Source organism: Squalius cephalus (genome assembly GCF_949319135.1).
Source record: "Squalius cephalus genome assembly, chromosome: 13".
NCBI classification, from domain to species: domain Eukaryota; kingdom Metazoa; phylum Chordata; class Actinopteri; order Cypriniformes; family Leuciscidae; genus Squalius; species Squalius cephalus.
In genome coordinates, this window is record NC_137134.1 from 22,637,741 (window position 1) to 22,652,554 (window position 14,814).

At 37.9% G+C, this 14,814-nt stretch overlaps 4 protein-coding genes across 4 annotated transcripts in view; 1 reads left to right on the forward strand and 3 right to left on the reverse strand.

The window, feature by feature from the left end:
• Positions 1-14,814, forward strand: part of aox5 (aldehyde oxidase 5) — a 60,813-nt gene that overhangs the window by 17,271 nt on the left and 28,728 nt on the right. The gene's annotated exons all lie outside the window — the stretch shown is intronic.
• LOC307170220 (hatching enzyme 1.2-like) lies at positions 2,762-3,946 on the reverse strand. The gene is made up of 5 exons (XM_079891287.1): positions 3,858-3,946; positions 3,697-3,769; positions 3,449-3,589; positions 3,251-3,368; positions 2,762-3,160 (listed from the first exon to the last, which is right to left on the reverse strand). The coding sequence occupies exons 1-5, from the start codon at positions 3,924-3,926 to the stop codon at positions 2,770-2,772; spliced, it is 792 nt and encodes a 263-aa protein (XP_079747413.1). The 5' UTR covers positions 3,927-3,946; the 3' UTR covers positions 2,762-2,769.
• Positions 5,850-7,146, reverse strand: LOC307170507 (hatching enzyme 1.2-like; the record flags this gene model as incomplete). Its single annotated transcript, XM_079891628.1, has 5 exons — positions 5,850-6,380; positions 6,471-6,588; positions 6,669-6,809; positions 6,917-6,995; positions 7,078-7,146. The coding sequence occupies 5 exons, from the start codon at positions 7,144-7,146 to the stop codon at positions 5,990-5,992; spliced, it is 798 nt and encodes a 265-aa protein (XP_079747754.1). The 3' UTR covers positions 5,850-5,989.
• On the reverse strand, positions 12,743-13,899 carry LOC307170508 (hatching enzyme 1.2-like; the record flags this gene model as incomplete). Its single annotated transcript, XM_079891629.1, has 5 exons — positions 12,743-13,133; positions 13,224-13,341; positions 13,422-13,586; positions 13,670-13,748; positions 13,831-13,899. 5 exons carry the CDS (start codon positions 13,897-13,899, stop codon positions 12,743-12,745), a joined length of 822 nt encoding a protein of 273 aa, XP_079747755.1.

Below are 14,814 nucleotides of genomic sequence, written 5' to 3' on the forward strand. Positions count from 1 at the left end.
TGTAGGCAGATTACAAATAAATCCTTATTTGTGAGACCATCTGAATTTACTATAGAGATTAGTACCCATACACAAAAGAAATGTATTTGAAATATATTTTCAGAATATATTTTTGGAATATATGCAAATATTTTAAATTGGCCCAATAAATATATTTTAGTTAAATATATGTAAATATATTTTGAAATTTAAAAAGTCAACATTTTCACAAACAAACAACACATTTTCAATTTATTTTTTAGATAGACCACTTCAGCTGTGGATGTGGGCATGGGAGAGCAGTGCTCTACTTCACCCACCCACATTTTTCCTACTGGTCGGGAATCAAACTGGCGACCCATCAGTTACAAGCCCGAAGCCCGAACCAGTAGGCCACGGCTACCCCTTTACTGACTTTATTGGCCTAAAATGACAATTTTATGTAGGAAACAACACACAGAATGCAGAGTTTTTTTCCCCTATTTTTACAGAATTGAATACAGATATTTAATAGTGTGTGTATGTAGTGTTAGACACTGAGTTATATCTATTGTTTAAGTGCACTTCACTGTTGGAGTATCATTGTTATACTTGCATCATAAATATTGTGCATATTTTCAATATTTAAATGACTTCAGGAAAGATGTCAATAAAACAACAATAAATCTAATAATTGCACTTAGTGTTAGGTACGTGCCACCTAATATGGCCTAATAGTCCTAGGAAAGCAACTATCTGTCATTTTACATTGCAGTCATTTAAATGTAAGTACAGTATTTATTATAGCTGTGTGCCATAATACAGTAGTGAAATATGGTAGCCTACTGTTGTGTATTGGGGAAAAGGTAGAGGAATTACTATGATCAAAATACATTTTCGACCCTTCTTTAGCAAGCTAAACATTTTATGACCATATATTTTGTCATATATTTTACATTACATGTTATAAATGTAAATATATTTCACACTTAACATCATATATTTTTGTTATATTTCAGAATATATTACAAAATGATAAATATAAGTGGACAACGTCAATGTATTTGGAATATATGCCACATATATTTTTGACACTTTAAAATATATTTACATATATTTCTTTTGTGTATGGGTAAACAACCCCAAAAATATTAGCAAGATGGACAACGACTTATTTAATAGAAAAGAATTTGCTTATAGCTAAACTGAAAGCTTTTGATTTAACTGGGAAAATAGGACAGTTACTGTGAATTGCTAAAATATTTTCAGGAGAAATGTAGCATTTCATATAGCACTACACCGCTTCTTAATTGACATAATTGTTTTGTTACTGAAAAGCAAAATGATTTCAAACAGTGTCAAAACCACCTTGCTGATTAGTAAAGTAGTTTAATCGTTTAACTATGCATAACAATCCTTCTGCATTTTACACATTAAACTGTACACCACTACTAGTTAAAGACAAGTCACATTTCAACTCTTTGAGATTTAAAGTTTTGATCAAAAAAGTTTCTAATTCGATTTTACAGAAGTTGTGTATTTTATTTTGTAGTCCAGATGTTATAATCAGTTTTTGCAATACAGCAGAAAAATTGCTCTAATTTTATTTTGATCTTAACATCACAGACAAGAAGTTCTGAATCTCATTTACGTAGAGATTCTGGGGGGGAAATGTTTTCTGGTAACTGCTCTTACACTTAGTGATTTTGTTCATCTACAATGCCAGAGCGTTCCCGTCTGTCGTGTAACGTACGTGTTCAAAAGTCCCGCTCTTATAATTTTGTTATCCCCCAGCAAACAATAACATCGTGTATGGTATCATTAAGCTGCTTGTTCATTTGTCACCTCCATGGATAGGAAGTAGATCTCTGATCTTGATATCATTCTTGTTTGTAGCAATTGTTATTTTCTTGTATCTTTGTTAATATGCAATTTTTTACCTGTTCTTCCTCCAGTCAAATAGTTCCACGATAACTCACATCATCACTGCAACACACACCCGACACGGCATCGGCTCTGGCTGTTTTCACACTGATATTTTCCAAGATTTATCCCAGTAATATTACTAGGGTCTTGTATGAGTGCCGAATTTCCCAGCATTCTGGCTCTGGCTTGTATTCACATAGAATGCTCCCAGACAATTTTCTGGAACCAAAGTTCATTGTGAACGCAGCCCTTATTTGCACCAAAACTTCACGCCATGTCTAGAACTGCATCTTTGGCTGACTTTGTGCTTCAGGTGATCAGATTTATGTCTGCTTGGGACTTTCTCAATCTTTGGCAACTTTGAAAGTTGAATTTATTTTACTAGAGGATGCAAGAGCGACTGACTCCAGAAGAGGGTCTCGGCACAATAAAGGTCTTTAAAATTGAGGTATCAAACGGGAAAACTCCCTTTTCAGCTCTGAAAATATGATTACACCAGAACTAAATCTCACAAATCTTTCCAAAATCTACATTATAGCATTTTGCCACACACACAAAAAAAGTTATTTTGTTGAAATGTATAAATCATATACTGTGCCCAGTCCTCCAGTCCTCCTAAGGTTAAACCAGGTGGCTTTAATTAGGCTGCAGGAGAAGCTTAATACTATGACACCTTTAATGCTACCATCAAACACTTTCTTAACCTTGACATTGAATCACAAATAAAGCATGATTTTGTCTTGCAGTGTAGCTTTATTTTTCCCAACCCAACACAATCACACATTTCAGAAATCCAACACCATTAAAATACAGAAACATAATCTCATTACATTATTCATCTACAGACACATGAACTATATAAAAGTATGTGTGCAAGCCTCATCATCAGCATCCATACAGCTTCTGAATCCTCAGAACGTCAATTTTGGACAATCCCTGCCTCTGTCCGATTTGCACAGTCGCATCAGGAATGGGAGTGATGGTTTCCAGCCAGGGCTGAATGGCGAAGGCAGTTCTTCCATAGTGCATGATGGAGCCGTAGTCGTATGGAGTGTTTTGGTTGTTGGTGTTCTGTTTCTGGAAGTTGTAGGCCATATCAGGAGAGATGTTCTCAAAGTTGATTCTGACATACTGGTCACGATCGCTCCTGGTTTGCTCGTGGTAAAAGCCCAGGGCATGATTGAGCTCATGTTGTACGATGCCATTGTAAATGCAGCCGTCCCTTTTGAGGGAGACCACCTGTTTGCCACCAGTTCTACCTAGAGCAGAGAAGCACCTGAGAGGAGAGAGGAAATAAAGGGGTTAAATATTGATCTGTTAAAGGTCTGTTAAATGTTTCTTGTTGGTATAGTATGATTGTTCTTACCCATCTTTGTTCTCAATACTGATGTAGTCGGTCTGAGATGATTTGGCCACAAAGCGGATGCAGGTTTTGGCGTGAAAGACCGACATGGCGCTCGCAATCACTGATTTGTCCGAATTGGCTGCAAAAAGGGTCCACAGGTTTAAAATGGCATCTAAATGAATCATAGATATGTTCAATGAATGAAGGAGATTCACGTACAGAATTCCCTGCTCACTATGTAAGGGACCTCCACTATGTTGTTAGAGTTTTTCTTCCAGAAACAGTTGTTGTTGAGGCAGTAGAGAGCATTTCTGGTTTTGGGAAACAGCAGATCTCCTTCAATCAAGAGCTCAGAAGATCCTGTATTTGAAGAGCAATATATTGATGAAATAATGCAATATATTCATAAATCCCAACACTTTTTAGAAATGTGACCCATTGCTGGCTTTATCTACAAGATGCTTCACCATTGTTGGTTTCTAAAATCCTTGTAGTGATGTCCACAGGTTCAGGCTCTGATACAAACACACCATCAAACATCTGCTCCTGGTGGTAGAAACAGAGATGTTTAAAACGACTCATTTGAGGACTGTTAATCGTTTAAGGGAGAGACTAGAAAGGACCTTACCATGAGAGGAGACGCCTGGGCGACGCCAAAAAGCAGCAGCAGAATGGAGAGGGAGGCTCTTGTGTCCATGTTGCCTCAGTGTGTGGAGATGTTCAGGATGCTCCTGTGCTGAGATTTGATGCCTGTGAGCTATTCTGTCTGGACTTTATATTCACCTGAGTAGGTGGGTCTACTGGAGGATTATGGGCAGGGTCTTAGTGTCCAGAGTCTAAAATGTGTACCTACAGGGAGGGAACTCTGACCTCGCCTTTTGGTCCAAAACATAAAATATACCTCAGTTTGTTTAACTAATTCACTAAAATGGACATGCTGTAGCTTTTGGACTTTACCACGTGCCCTAAGACAGTGGTGTACAGGGATGGTCCACAATACCTTAAATGTGCTCTGTAGGCAGATTACAAATAAATCCTTATTTGTGAAAACATCTGAATTTACTATAGAGATTTGTAAACGACCCCAAAAATATTAGCAAGATGGACAACGAGTTATTTAATAGAAAAGAATTTGCTTATAGCTAAACTGAAAGCTTTTGATTTAACTGGGAAAATTGGACAGTTACTGTGAATTGCTAAAATATTTTCAGGAGAAATGTAGTATTTCATAGCACTACACCGCTTCTTAATTGACATAATTGTTTTGTTACTGAAAAGCAAAATGATTTCAAACAGTGTCAAAACCACCTTGCTGATTAGTAAAGTAGTTTAATCGTTTAACTATGCATAACAATGCTACTGCATTTTACACATTAAACTGTACACCACTACTAGTTAAAGAGAAGTCACATTTCAACTCTTTGAGATTTAAAGTTTTGATCAAAAAAGTTTCTAATTTGATTTTACAGAAGTTGTGTATTTTATTTTGTAGTCCAGATGTTATAATCAGTTTTTGCAATACAGCAGAAAAATTGCTCTAATTTTATTTTGATCTTAACATCACAGACAAGAAGTTCTGAATCTCATTTACGTAGAGATTCTGGGGGAAAAATGTTTTCTGGTAACTGCTCTTACATTGAGTGATTTTGTTCATCTACAATGCCAGAGCGTTGCCGTCTGTCGTGTAACGTACGTGTTCAAAAGTCCCGCTCTTATAATTTTGTTATCCCCCAGCAAACAATAACATCGTGTATTGTATCATTAAGCTGCTTGTTCATTTGTCACCTCCATGGATAGGAAGTAGATCCCTGATCTTGATATCATTCTTGTTTGTAGCGATTTTTATTTTCTTGTATCTTTGTCAATATGCAATTTTTTAACTGTTCTTCCTCCAGTCAAATAGTTCCATGATAACTAACATCATCACTGCAACACACACCCGACACGGCATCGGCTCTGGCTGTTTTCACACTGATATTTTCCACAATTTATCCCAGTAATATTACTAGGGTCTTGTATGAGTGCCGAATTTTCCAGCATTCATGCTCGGGCTTGTATTCATATAGAATGCTCCCAGACAATTTTCTGGAACCAAAGTTCATTGTGAACGCAGCCCTTATTTGCACCAAAACTTCACGCCATGTCTAGAACTGCATCTTTGGCTGACTTTGTGCTTCAGGTGATCAGATTTATGTCTGCCTGGGACTTTCTCAATCTTTGGCAACTTTGAAAGTTGAATTTATTTTATTAGAGGATGCAAGAGCGACTGACTCCAGAAGAGGGTCTCGGCACAATAAAGGTCTTTAAAATTGAGGTATCAAACGGGAAAACTCCCTTTTCAGCTGTGAACATATGATTACACCAGAACTAAATCTCAAAAATCTTTCCAAAATCTACATTATAGCATTTTGCCGCAAAAAAAAAATAAAAAATTTTTTTTATTTTTTTGAAATGTATAAATCATATACTGTGCCCAGTCCTCCAGTTCTCCTAAGGTTAAACCAGGTGGCTTTAATTAGGCTGCAGGAGAAGCTTAATACTATGACACCTTTAATGCTACCATCAAACACTTTCTTAACCTTGACATTGAATCACAAATAAAGCATGATTTTCTCTTGCAGTGTAGCTTTATTTTTCCCAACCCAACACAATCACACATTTCAGAAATCCAACACCATTAAAATACAGAAACATAATCTCATTACATTATTCATCTACAGACACATGAACTATATAAAATTATGTGTGCAAGCCTCATCATCAGCATCCATACAGCTTCTGAATCCTCAGAACGTCAATTTTGGACAATCCCTGCCTCTGTCCGATTTGCACAGTCGCATCAGGAATGGGAGTGATGGTTTCCAGCCAGGGCTGAATGGCGAAGGCAGTTCTTCCATAGTGCATGATGGAGCCGTAGTCGTATGGAGTGTTTTGGTTGTTGGTGTTCTGTTTCTGGAAGTTGTAGGCCATATCAGGAGAGATGTTCTCAAAGTTGATTCTGACATACTGGTCACGATCGCTCCTGGTTTGCTCGTGGTAAAAGCCCAGGGCATGATTGAGCTCATGTTGTACGATGCCATTGTAAATGCAGCCGTCCCTTTTGAGGGAGACCACCTGTTTGCCACCAGTTCTACCTAGAGCAGAGAAGCACCTGAGAGGAGAGAGGAAATAAAGGGGTTAAATATTGATCTGTTAAAGGTCTGTTAAATGTTTCTTGTTGGTATAGTATGATTGGTCTTACCCATCTTTGTTCTCAATACTGATGTAGTCGGTCTGAGATGATTTGGCCACAAAGCGGATGCAGGTTTTGGCGTGAAAGACCGACATGGCGCTCGCAATCACTGATTTGTCCGAACTGGCTGCAAAAAGGGTCCATAGGTTTAAAATGGCATCTAAATGAATCATAGATATGTTCAATGAATGAAGGAGATTCACGTACAGAATTCCCTGCTCACTATGTAAGGGATCTCCACTATGTTGTTAGAGTTTTTCTTCCAGAAACAGTTGTTGTTGAGGCAGTAGAGAGCATTTCTGGTTTTGGGAAACAGCAGATCTCCTTCAATCAAGAGCTCAGAAGATCCTGTATTTGAAGAGCAATATATTGATGAAATAATGCAATATATTCATAAATCCCGACACTTTTTAGAAATGTGACCCATTGCTGGCTTTATCAGCAAGATGCTTCACCATTGTTGGTTTCTAAAATCCTTGTAGTGATGTCCACAGGTTCAGGCTCTGATACAAACACACCATCAAACATCTGCTCCTGGTGGTAGAAACAGAGATGTTTAAAACGACTCATTTGAGGACTGTTAATCGTTTAAGGGAGAGACTAGAAAGGACCTTACCATGAGAGGAGACGCCTGGGCGACGCCAAAAAGCAGCAGCAGAATGGAGAGGGAGGCTCTTGTGTCCATGTTGCCTCAGTGTGTGGAGATGTTCAGGATGCTCCTGTGCTGAGATTTGATGCCTGTGAGCTATTCTGTCTGGACTTTATATTCACCTGAGTAGGTGGGTCTACTGGAGGATTATGGGCAGGGTCTTAGTGTCCAGAGTCTAAAATGTGTGCCTACAGGGAGGGAACTCTGACCTCGCCTGTTGGTCCAAAACATAAAATATACCTCAGTTTGTTTAACTAATTTACTAAAATGGACACGCTGTAGCTTTTGGACTTTACCACGTGCCCTAAGACAGTGGTGTACAGGGATGGTCCACAATACCTTAAATGTGCTCTGTAGGCAGATTACAAATAAATCCTTATTTGTGAGACCATCTGAATTTACTATAGAGATTAGTACCCATACACAAAAGAAATGTATTTGAAATATATTTTCAGAATATATTTTTGGAATATATGCAAATATTTTAAATTGGCCCAATAAATATATTTTAGTTAAATATATGTAAATATATTTTGAAATTTAAAAAGTCAACATTTTCACAAACAAACAACACATTTTCAATTTATTTTTTAGATAGACCACTTCAGCTGTGGATGTGGGCATGGGAGAGCAGTGCTCTACTTCACCCACCCACATTTTTCCTACTGGTCGGGAATCAAACTGGCGACCCATCAGTTACAAGCCCGAAGCCCGAACCAGTAGGCCACGGCTACCCCTTTACTGACTTTATTGGCCTAAAATGACAATTTTATGTAGGAAACAACACACAGAATGCAGAGTTTTTTTCCCCTATTTTTACAGAATTGAATACAGATATTTAATAGTGTGTGTATGTAGTGTTAGACACTGAGTTCTATCTATTGTTTAAGTGCACTTCACTGTTGGAGTATCATTGTTATACTTGCATCATAAATATTGTGCATATTTTCAATATTTAAATGACTTCAGGAAAGATGTCAATAAAACAACAATAAATCTAATAATTGCACTTAGTGTTAGGTACGTGCCACCTAATATGGCCTAATAGTCCTAGGAAAGCAACTATCTGTCATTTTACATTGCAGTCATTTAAAGGGACACTTCACCCATTTGCATTAAGCTTTGCATTGTTAGAAATCCAGTCATACTATTGAATGGTCATGCAACATTTTTTCATTTTCCCCCGAGACGAGAGAAATCTGTATTTACCTCTTTACACTTCCTCCTACAATGACGCAAAAATCGTCATTTTGCGTCATTGTAGGAGGAAGTGTAAGAGGGGGGGATTTCTGTTAAGACTACAAGCAATAGATCCACCCTTTCAAACCCGCCCATAGGGGGTTGGACCTAATGCGCTAACAGACCTATCACAGATCAGTGCGAGTGCGTTTGATTTCAACGGCAGAAACCTGCAGAAAACAGGGACGAAGAAAGCTGAGTAGTAGGGGTTACCATACTCTATTTCCCGGACATGTCCGGCCGTCGAGATCGACAAAAATGTCCGGGATTCAGCTTTTGCTTTCTGCGGTCGCCATTCATTGTTTACATGCTCACCTTTTGTTTCAATCTAACTGAATTCACCCCGATTGGTGAATCTGAATGTAATGTTTACATGAATGCTAAACAAGTGATCGGTTGATTTGCCTTTTAACATTGCTAAGAAAATACCCGCACCTCAGTGAGAGATAGCCCATGAGACCGGTGCATCTCACAGGCGCGCTCATCAGTAATCACTACAGGGAGCAGGACGAGGCTAGCGCCGCGGGAGAAAGACGCGAGGCCGGTGGCGTGATCGGTTGAAAGACGCGAGGCCGGTGGCGTGATCGGTTGATGTGTGTTTTACCATTGCTAAGAAAATACCTGCTCCTCCGTGCGAGATACGAGAACAGTGCCTCACAGGTGTCGGTCGTCAGTAATCACGCCACCGGCCTCGCGCCGTTCTCCCGCGCCCCTCAGCCTCGTCCTGCTCGCCACAGTAAACATGATGAATGGCGACTGTAGAACGCAAAAGCCAAATCCCGGACATTTTGGGCAAACTCGTCACGGAGACTCACTCGTAGCCTAGCCTTGCCTTGATGGTTTTGTTTTCAACTGCGCTGTCTTGCCGGTAGGCGTGGCTTGGGAGTGGCCTTGTAGGGCAGCGAAGCAAGTGCATTCTGGGAGTTGTTGTCTTTCATCCACATAAGCCAAAAATACATTTTCTGGCTTTTCTCAGTCTAGAAAGCTCCAAATTCAAAAATAATTTCACATTTCTTCTACATAAATGACCCACTTTCAATACACATTCATGTCTCCACGGGTGAAATGACCCTTTAAATGTAAGTACAGTATTTATTATTAGAGCCCGACCGATATATCGGCGGGCCGATATTATCGGGCGATATTAGGCATTTTCCAAACTATCGGTATCGGCATTTATAACGGCCGATAAATGAATATTTAAAAAATAAAATAAAAGCGGACGAAACACCCTGCAACCATGTTATGAGTGTTGGCGCTGCATTAGCATAGTTTGTCCACCAGAGGGCACTCTACAAGGAAGACTGCTAACATCAATGAGCTTGGAATTCACAACGAACTTATTCTGCCTAAATAAAGTAATGATTACTGTATTTATAACTAGCATATCTGTTGTTCCAGTCCCTGCATTGTAAAACGTAAGTTAGGCACGCGAGGAGTGAACATTTAGACATAGAGAAAAAGTATCAAACATAGCAGCTAGCCTGTGCATAAAAGTTAGCTTTTCTTTTACACGTGTGTGAAATCCAAGTGTGCGTTACTGTAGGGGTAATTAACACATGGTTACCGAGTCGATCGTTCCCTGGGATGCGTTTTCATGAAAATCGAATGTAAAGAGTTTTATCTCTAAAAACAGATGATCTTATAACGCTATTATATGGGGCACAGAGTAAGTAAAAGTAAATCGCTAGTTAATACCACTAACAAGGCTCAAAATAGCCTCACACTAACACGGTAGCATAATGAGGGTCCCTACATGCAAACCGAAGCATTGAGAACTTTGTAAATGTACAGACAGTTTAATAAGAAGATACTTTATAAAGACAGTACATTACGCGTTTACAGCCATTCGTCATCTTGGAAAACAGTCTCGACTAATCGAGTCACGAACGCCGCGCTAAGTGAGCTGGTCGATAGGAATTACGTTTGTGAAATCTAACGTAGCACGGCGTTCGAGACTCGATTTTCATGAAAACGCATCCCAGGGAACGATCGACTCGGTAACCATGTGTTAATTACCTCACATAATGTATTTAGTGCATCACTAAGTAGTAGATTTTAGAAGGCGGGCAGCAAATGATGATTGAAAATGGTTTGTTGTAGCTTGATGGAATAGATGGATAGAATTAGGAGTGACCTTTGTCTTGTTTAATAATAATACAAATGATGATGATGATAATAATAATATCATCATCATTGATTTTTTTTAAATTATTACTGTCAATATTAATAATAATAATAGTTGATTTTTTTTGTTCAAAGGACTTTAAGTTTCATATCTTAAGTTTGTATTTTTAATATACATTATATTTATCAGAACTTTAATATATTCTGTTCTGTTGTGACATTAAAGTTAATTAAAAAAAAAAATATATATATATATTTTTAAACTGCATTATATTATTTTAGTAAGGCTGAGTCTAAGGCTTTTTTTAACATAATCCCTTCTGGAAAATGTTTTATACAGCCCACATACATAGAACAGGCAGATATTTTGCTATTGAATGTTGTGTAAGTGCAGTTTATAAGAAATGGGTCTAATATCCAGTTTATTTTCAAAATCAAAATATCGGCTTATAAATCGGCTCTTTTCGAGTTAATATCGGCATCGGCATCGGCCCCCAAAAATCCATATCGGTCGGGCTCTATTTATTATAGCTGTGTGCCATAATACAGTAGTGAAATATGGTAGCCTATACTGTTGTGTATTGGGGAAAAGGTAGAGGAATTAGGCTACTATGATCAAAATAAATTTTCGACCCTTCTTTAGCAAGCTAAACATTTTATGACCATATATTTTGTCATATATTTTACATTACATGTTATAAATGTAAATATATTTCACACTTAACATCATATATTTTTGTATTTCAGAATATATTTCAAAATGATAAATATAAGTGGACAACGTCAATGTATTTGGAATATATGCCACATATATTTTTGACACTTTAAAATATATTTACATATATTTCTTTTGTGTATGGGTAAACAACCCCAAAAATATTAGCAGGATGGACAACGACTTATTTAATAGAAAAGAATTTGCTTATAGCTAAACTGAAAGCTTTTGATTTAACTGGGAAAATTGGACAGTTACTGTGAATTGCTAAAATATACCGCTTCTTAATTGACAAAATTGTTTTGTTACTGAAAAGCAAAATGATTTCAAACAGTGTCAAAACCACCTTGCTGATTAGTAAAGTAGTTTAATCGTTTAACTATGCATAACAATCCTTCTGCATTTTACACATTAAACTGTACACCACTACTAGTTAAAGACAAGTCACATTTCAACTCTTTGAGATTGAAAGTTTTGATCAAAAAAGTTTCTAATTCGATTTTACAGAAGTTGTGTATTTTATTTTGTAGTCCAGATGTTATAATCAGTTTTTGCAATACAGCAGAAAAATTGCTCTAATTTTATTTTGATCTTAACATCACAGACAAGAAGTTCTGAATCTCATTTAGCGATTTTTATTTTCTTGTATCTTTGTCAATATGCAATTTTTTACCTGTTCTTCCTCCAGTCAAATAGTTCCACGATAACTCACATCATCACTGCAACACACACCCAACACGGCATCGGCTCTGGCTGTTTTCACACTGATATTTTCCACGATTTATCCCAGTAATATTACTAGGGTCTTGTATGAGTGCCGAATTTTCCAGCATTCTGGCTCGGGCTTGTATTCGCATAGAATGCTCCCAGACAATTTTCTGGAACCAAAGTTCATTGTGAACGCAGCCCTTATTTGCACCAAAACTTCACGCCATGTCTAGAACTGCATCTTTGGCTGACTTTGTGCTTCAGGTGATCAGATTTATGTCTGCTTGGGACTTTCTCAATCTTTGGCAACTTTGAAAGTTGAATTTATTTTACTAGAGGATGCAAGAGCGACTGACTCCAGAAGAGGGTCTCGGCACAATAAAGGTCTTTAAAATTGAGGTATCAAACGGGAAAACTCCCTTTTCAGCTGTGAACATATGATTACACCAGAACTAAATCTCAAAAATCGTTCCAAAATCTACATTATAGCATTTTGCCGCAAAAAAAAAAAAAAAAAAAAGTTATTTTGTTGAAATGTATAAATCATATACTGTGCCCAGTCCTCCAGTTCTCCTAAGGTTAAACCAGGTGGCTTTAATTAGGCTGCAGGAGAAGCTTAATACTATGACACCTTTAATGCTACCATCAAACACTTTCTTAACCTTGACATTGAATCACAAATAAAGCATGATTTTGTCTTGCAGTGTAGCTTTATTTTTCCCAACCCAACACAATCACACATTTCAGAAATCCAACACCATTAAAATACAGAAACATAATCTAATTACATTATTCATTTACAGACACATGAACTATATAAAATTATGTGTGCAAGCCTCATCATCAGCATCCATACAGCTTCTGAATCCTCAGAACGTCAATTTTGGACAATCCCTGCCTCTGTCCGATTTGCACAGTCGCATCAGGAATGGGAGTGATGGTTTCCAGCCAGGGCTGAATGGCAAAGGCAGTTCTTCCATAGTGCATGATGGAGCCGTAGTCGTATGGAGTGTTTTGGTTGTTGGTGTTCTGTTTCTGGAAGTTGTAGGCCATATCAGGAGAGATGTTCTCAAAGTTGATTCTGACATACTTGTCACGATCGCTCCTGGTTTGCTCGTGGTAAAAGCCCAGGGCATGATTGAGCTCATGTTGTACGATGCCATTGTAAATGCAGCCGTCCCTTTTGAGGGAGACCACCTGTTTGCCACCAGTTCTACCTAGAGCAGAGAAGCACCTGAGAGGAGAGAGGAAATAAAGGGGTTAAATATTGATCTGTTAAAGGTCTGTTAAATGTTTCTTGTTGGTATAGTATGATTGGTCTTACCCATCTTTGTTCTCAATACTGATGTAGTCGGTCTGAGATGATTTGGCCACAAAGCGGATGCAGGTTTTGGCGTGAAAGACCGACATGGCGCTCGCAATCACTGATTTGTCCGAACTGGCTGCAAAAAGGGTCCACAGGTTTAAAATGGCATCTAAATGAATCATAGATATGTTCAATGAATGAAGGAGATTCACGTACAGAATTCCCTGCTCACTATGTAAGGGATCTCCACTATGTTGTTAGAGTTTTTCTTCCAGAAACAGTTGTTGTTGAGGCAGTAGAGAGCATTTCTGGTTTTGGGAAACAGCAGATCTCCTTCAATCAAGAGCTCAGAAGATCCTGTATTTGAAGAGCAATATATTGATGAAATAATGCAATATATTCATAAATCCCAACACTTTTTAGAAATGTGACCCATTGCTGGCTTTATCTACAAGATGCTTCACCATTGTTGGTTTCTAAAATCCTTGTAGTGATGTCCACAGGTTCAGGCTCTGATACAAACACACCATCAAACATCTGCTCCTGGTGGTACAAACAGAGATGTTTAAAACGACTCATTTGAGGACTGTTAATCGTTTAAGGGAGAGACTAGAAAGGACCTTACCATGAGAGGAGACGCCTGGGCGACGCCAAAAAGCAGCAGCAGAATGGAGAGGGAGGCTCTTGTGTCCATGTTGCCTCAGTGTGTGGAGATGTTCAGGATGCTCCTGTGCTGAGATTTGATGCCTGTGAGCTATTCTGTCTGGACTTTATATTCACCTGAGTAGGTGGGTCTACTGGAGGATTATGGGCAGGGTCTTAGTGTCCAGAGTCTAAAATGTGTGCCTACAGGGAGGGAACTCTGACCTCGCCTGTTGGTCCAAAACATAAAATATACCTCAGTTTGTTTAACTAATTCACTAAAATGGACATGCTGTAGCTTTTGGACTTTACCACGTGCCCTAAGACAGTGGTGTACAGGGATGGTCCACAATACCTTAAATGTGCTCTGTAGGCAGATTACAAATAAATCCTTATATGTGAAAACATCTGAATTTACTATAGAGATTAGTAAACGACCCCAAAAATATTAGCAATATGGACAAATAGTTATTTAACAGAAAAGAATTTGCTTATAGCTAAACTGAAAGCTTTTGATTTAACAGGGAAAATAGGACAGTTACTGTGAATTGCTAAAATATTTTCAGGAGAAATGTAGTATTTCATAGCACTACACCGCTTCTTAATTGACAAAATTGTTTTGTTACTGAAAAGCAAAATGATTTCAAACAGTGTCAAAACCACCTTGCTGATTAGTAAAGTAGTTTAATCGTTTAACTATGCATAACAATCCTTCTGCATTTTACACATTAAACTGTACACCACTACTAGTTAAAGACAAGTCACATTTCAACTCTTTGAGATTTAAAGTTTTGATCAAAAAAGTTTCTAATTCGATTTTACAGAAGTTGTGTATTTTATTTTGTAGTCCAGATGTTATAATCAGTTTTTGCAATACAGCAGAAAAATTGCTCTAATTTTATTTTGATCTTAACATCACAGACAAGAAGTTCTGAATCTCATTTACGTAGAGATTCTGGGGAAAAAT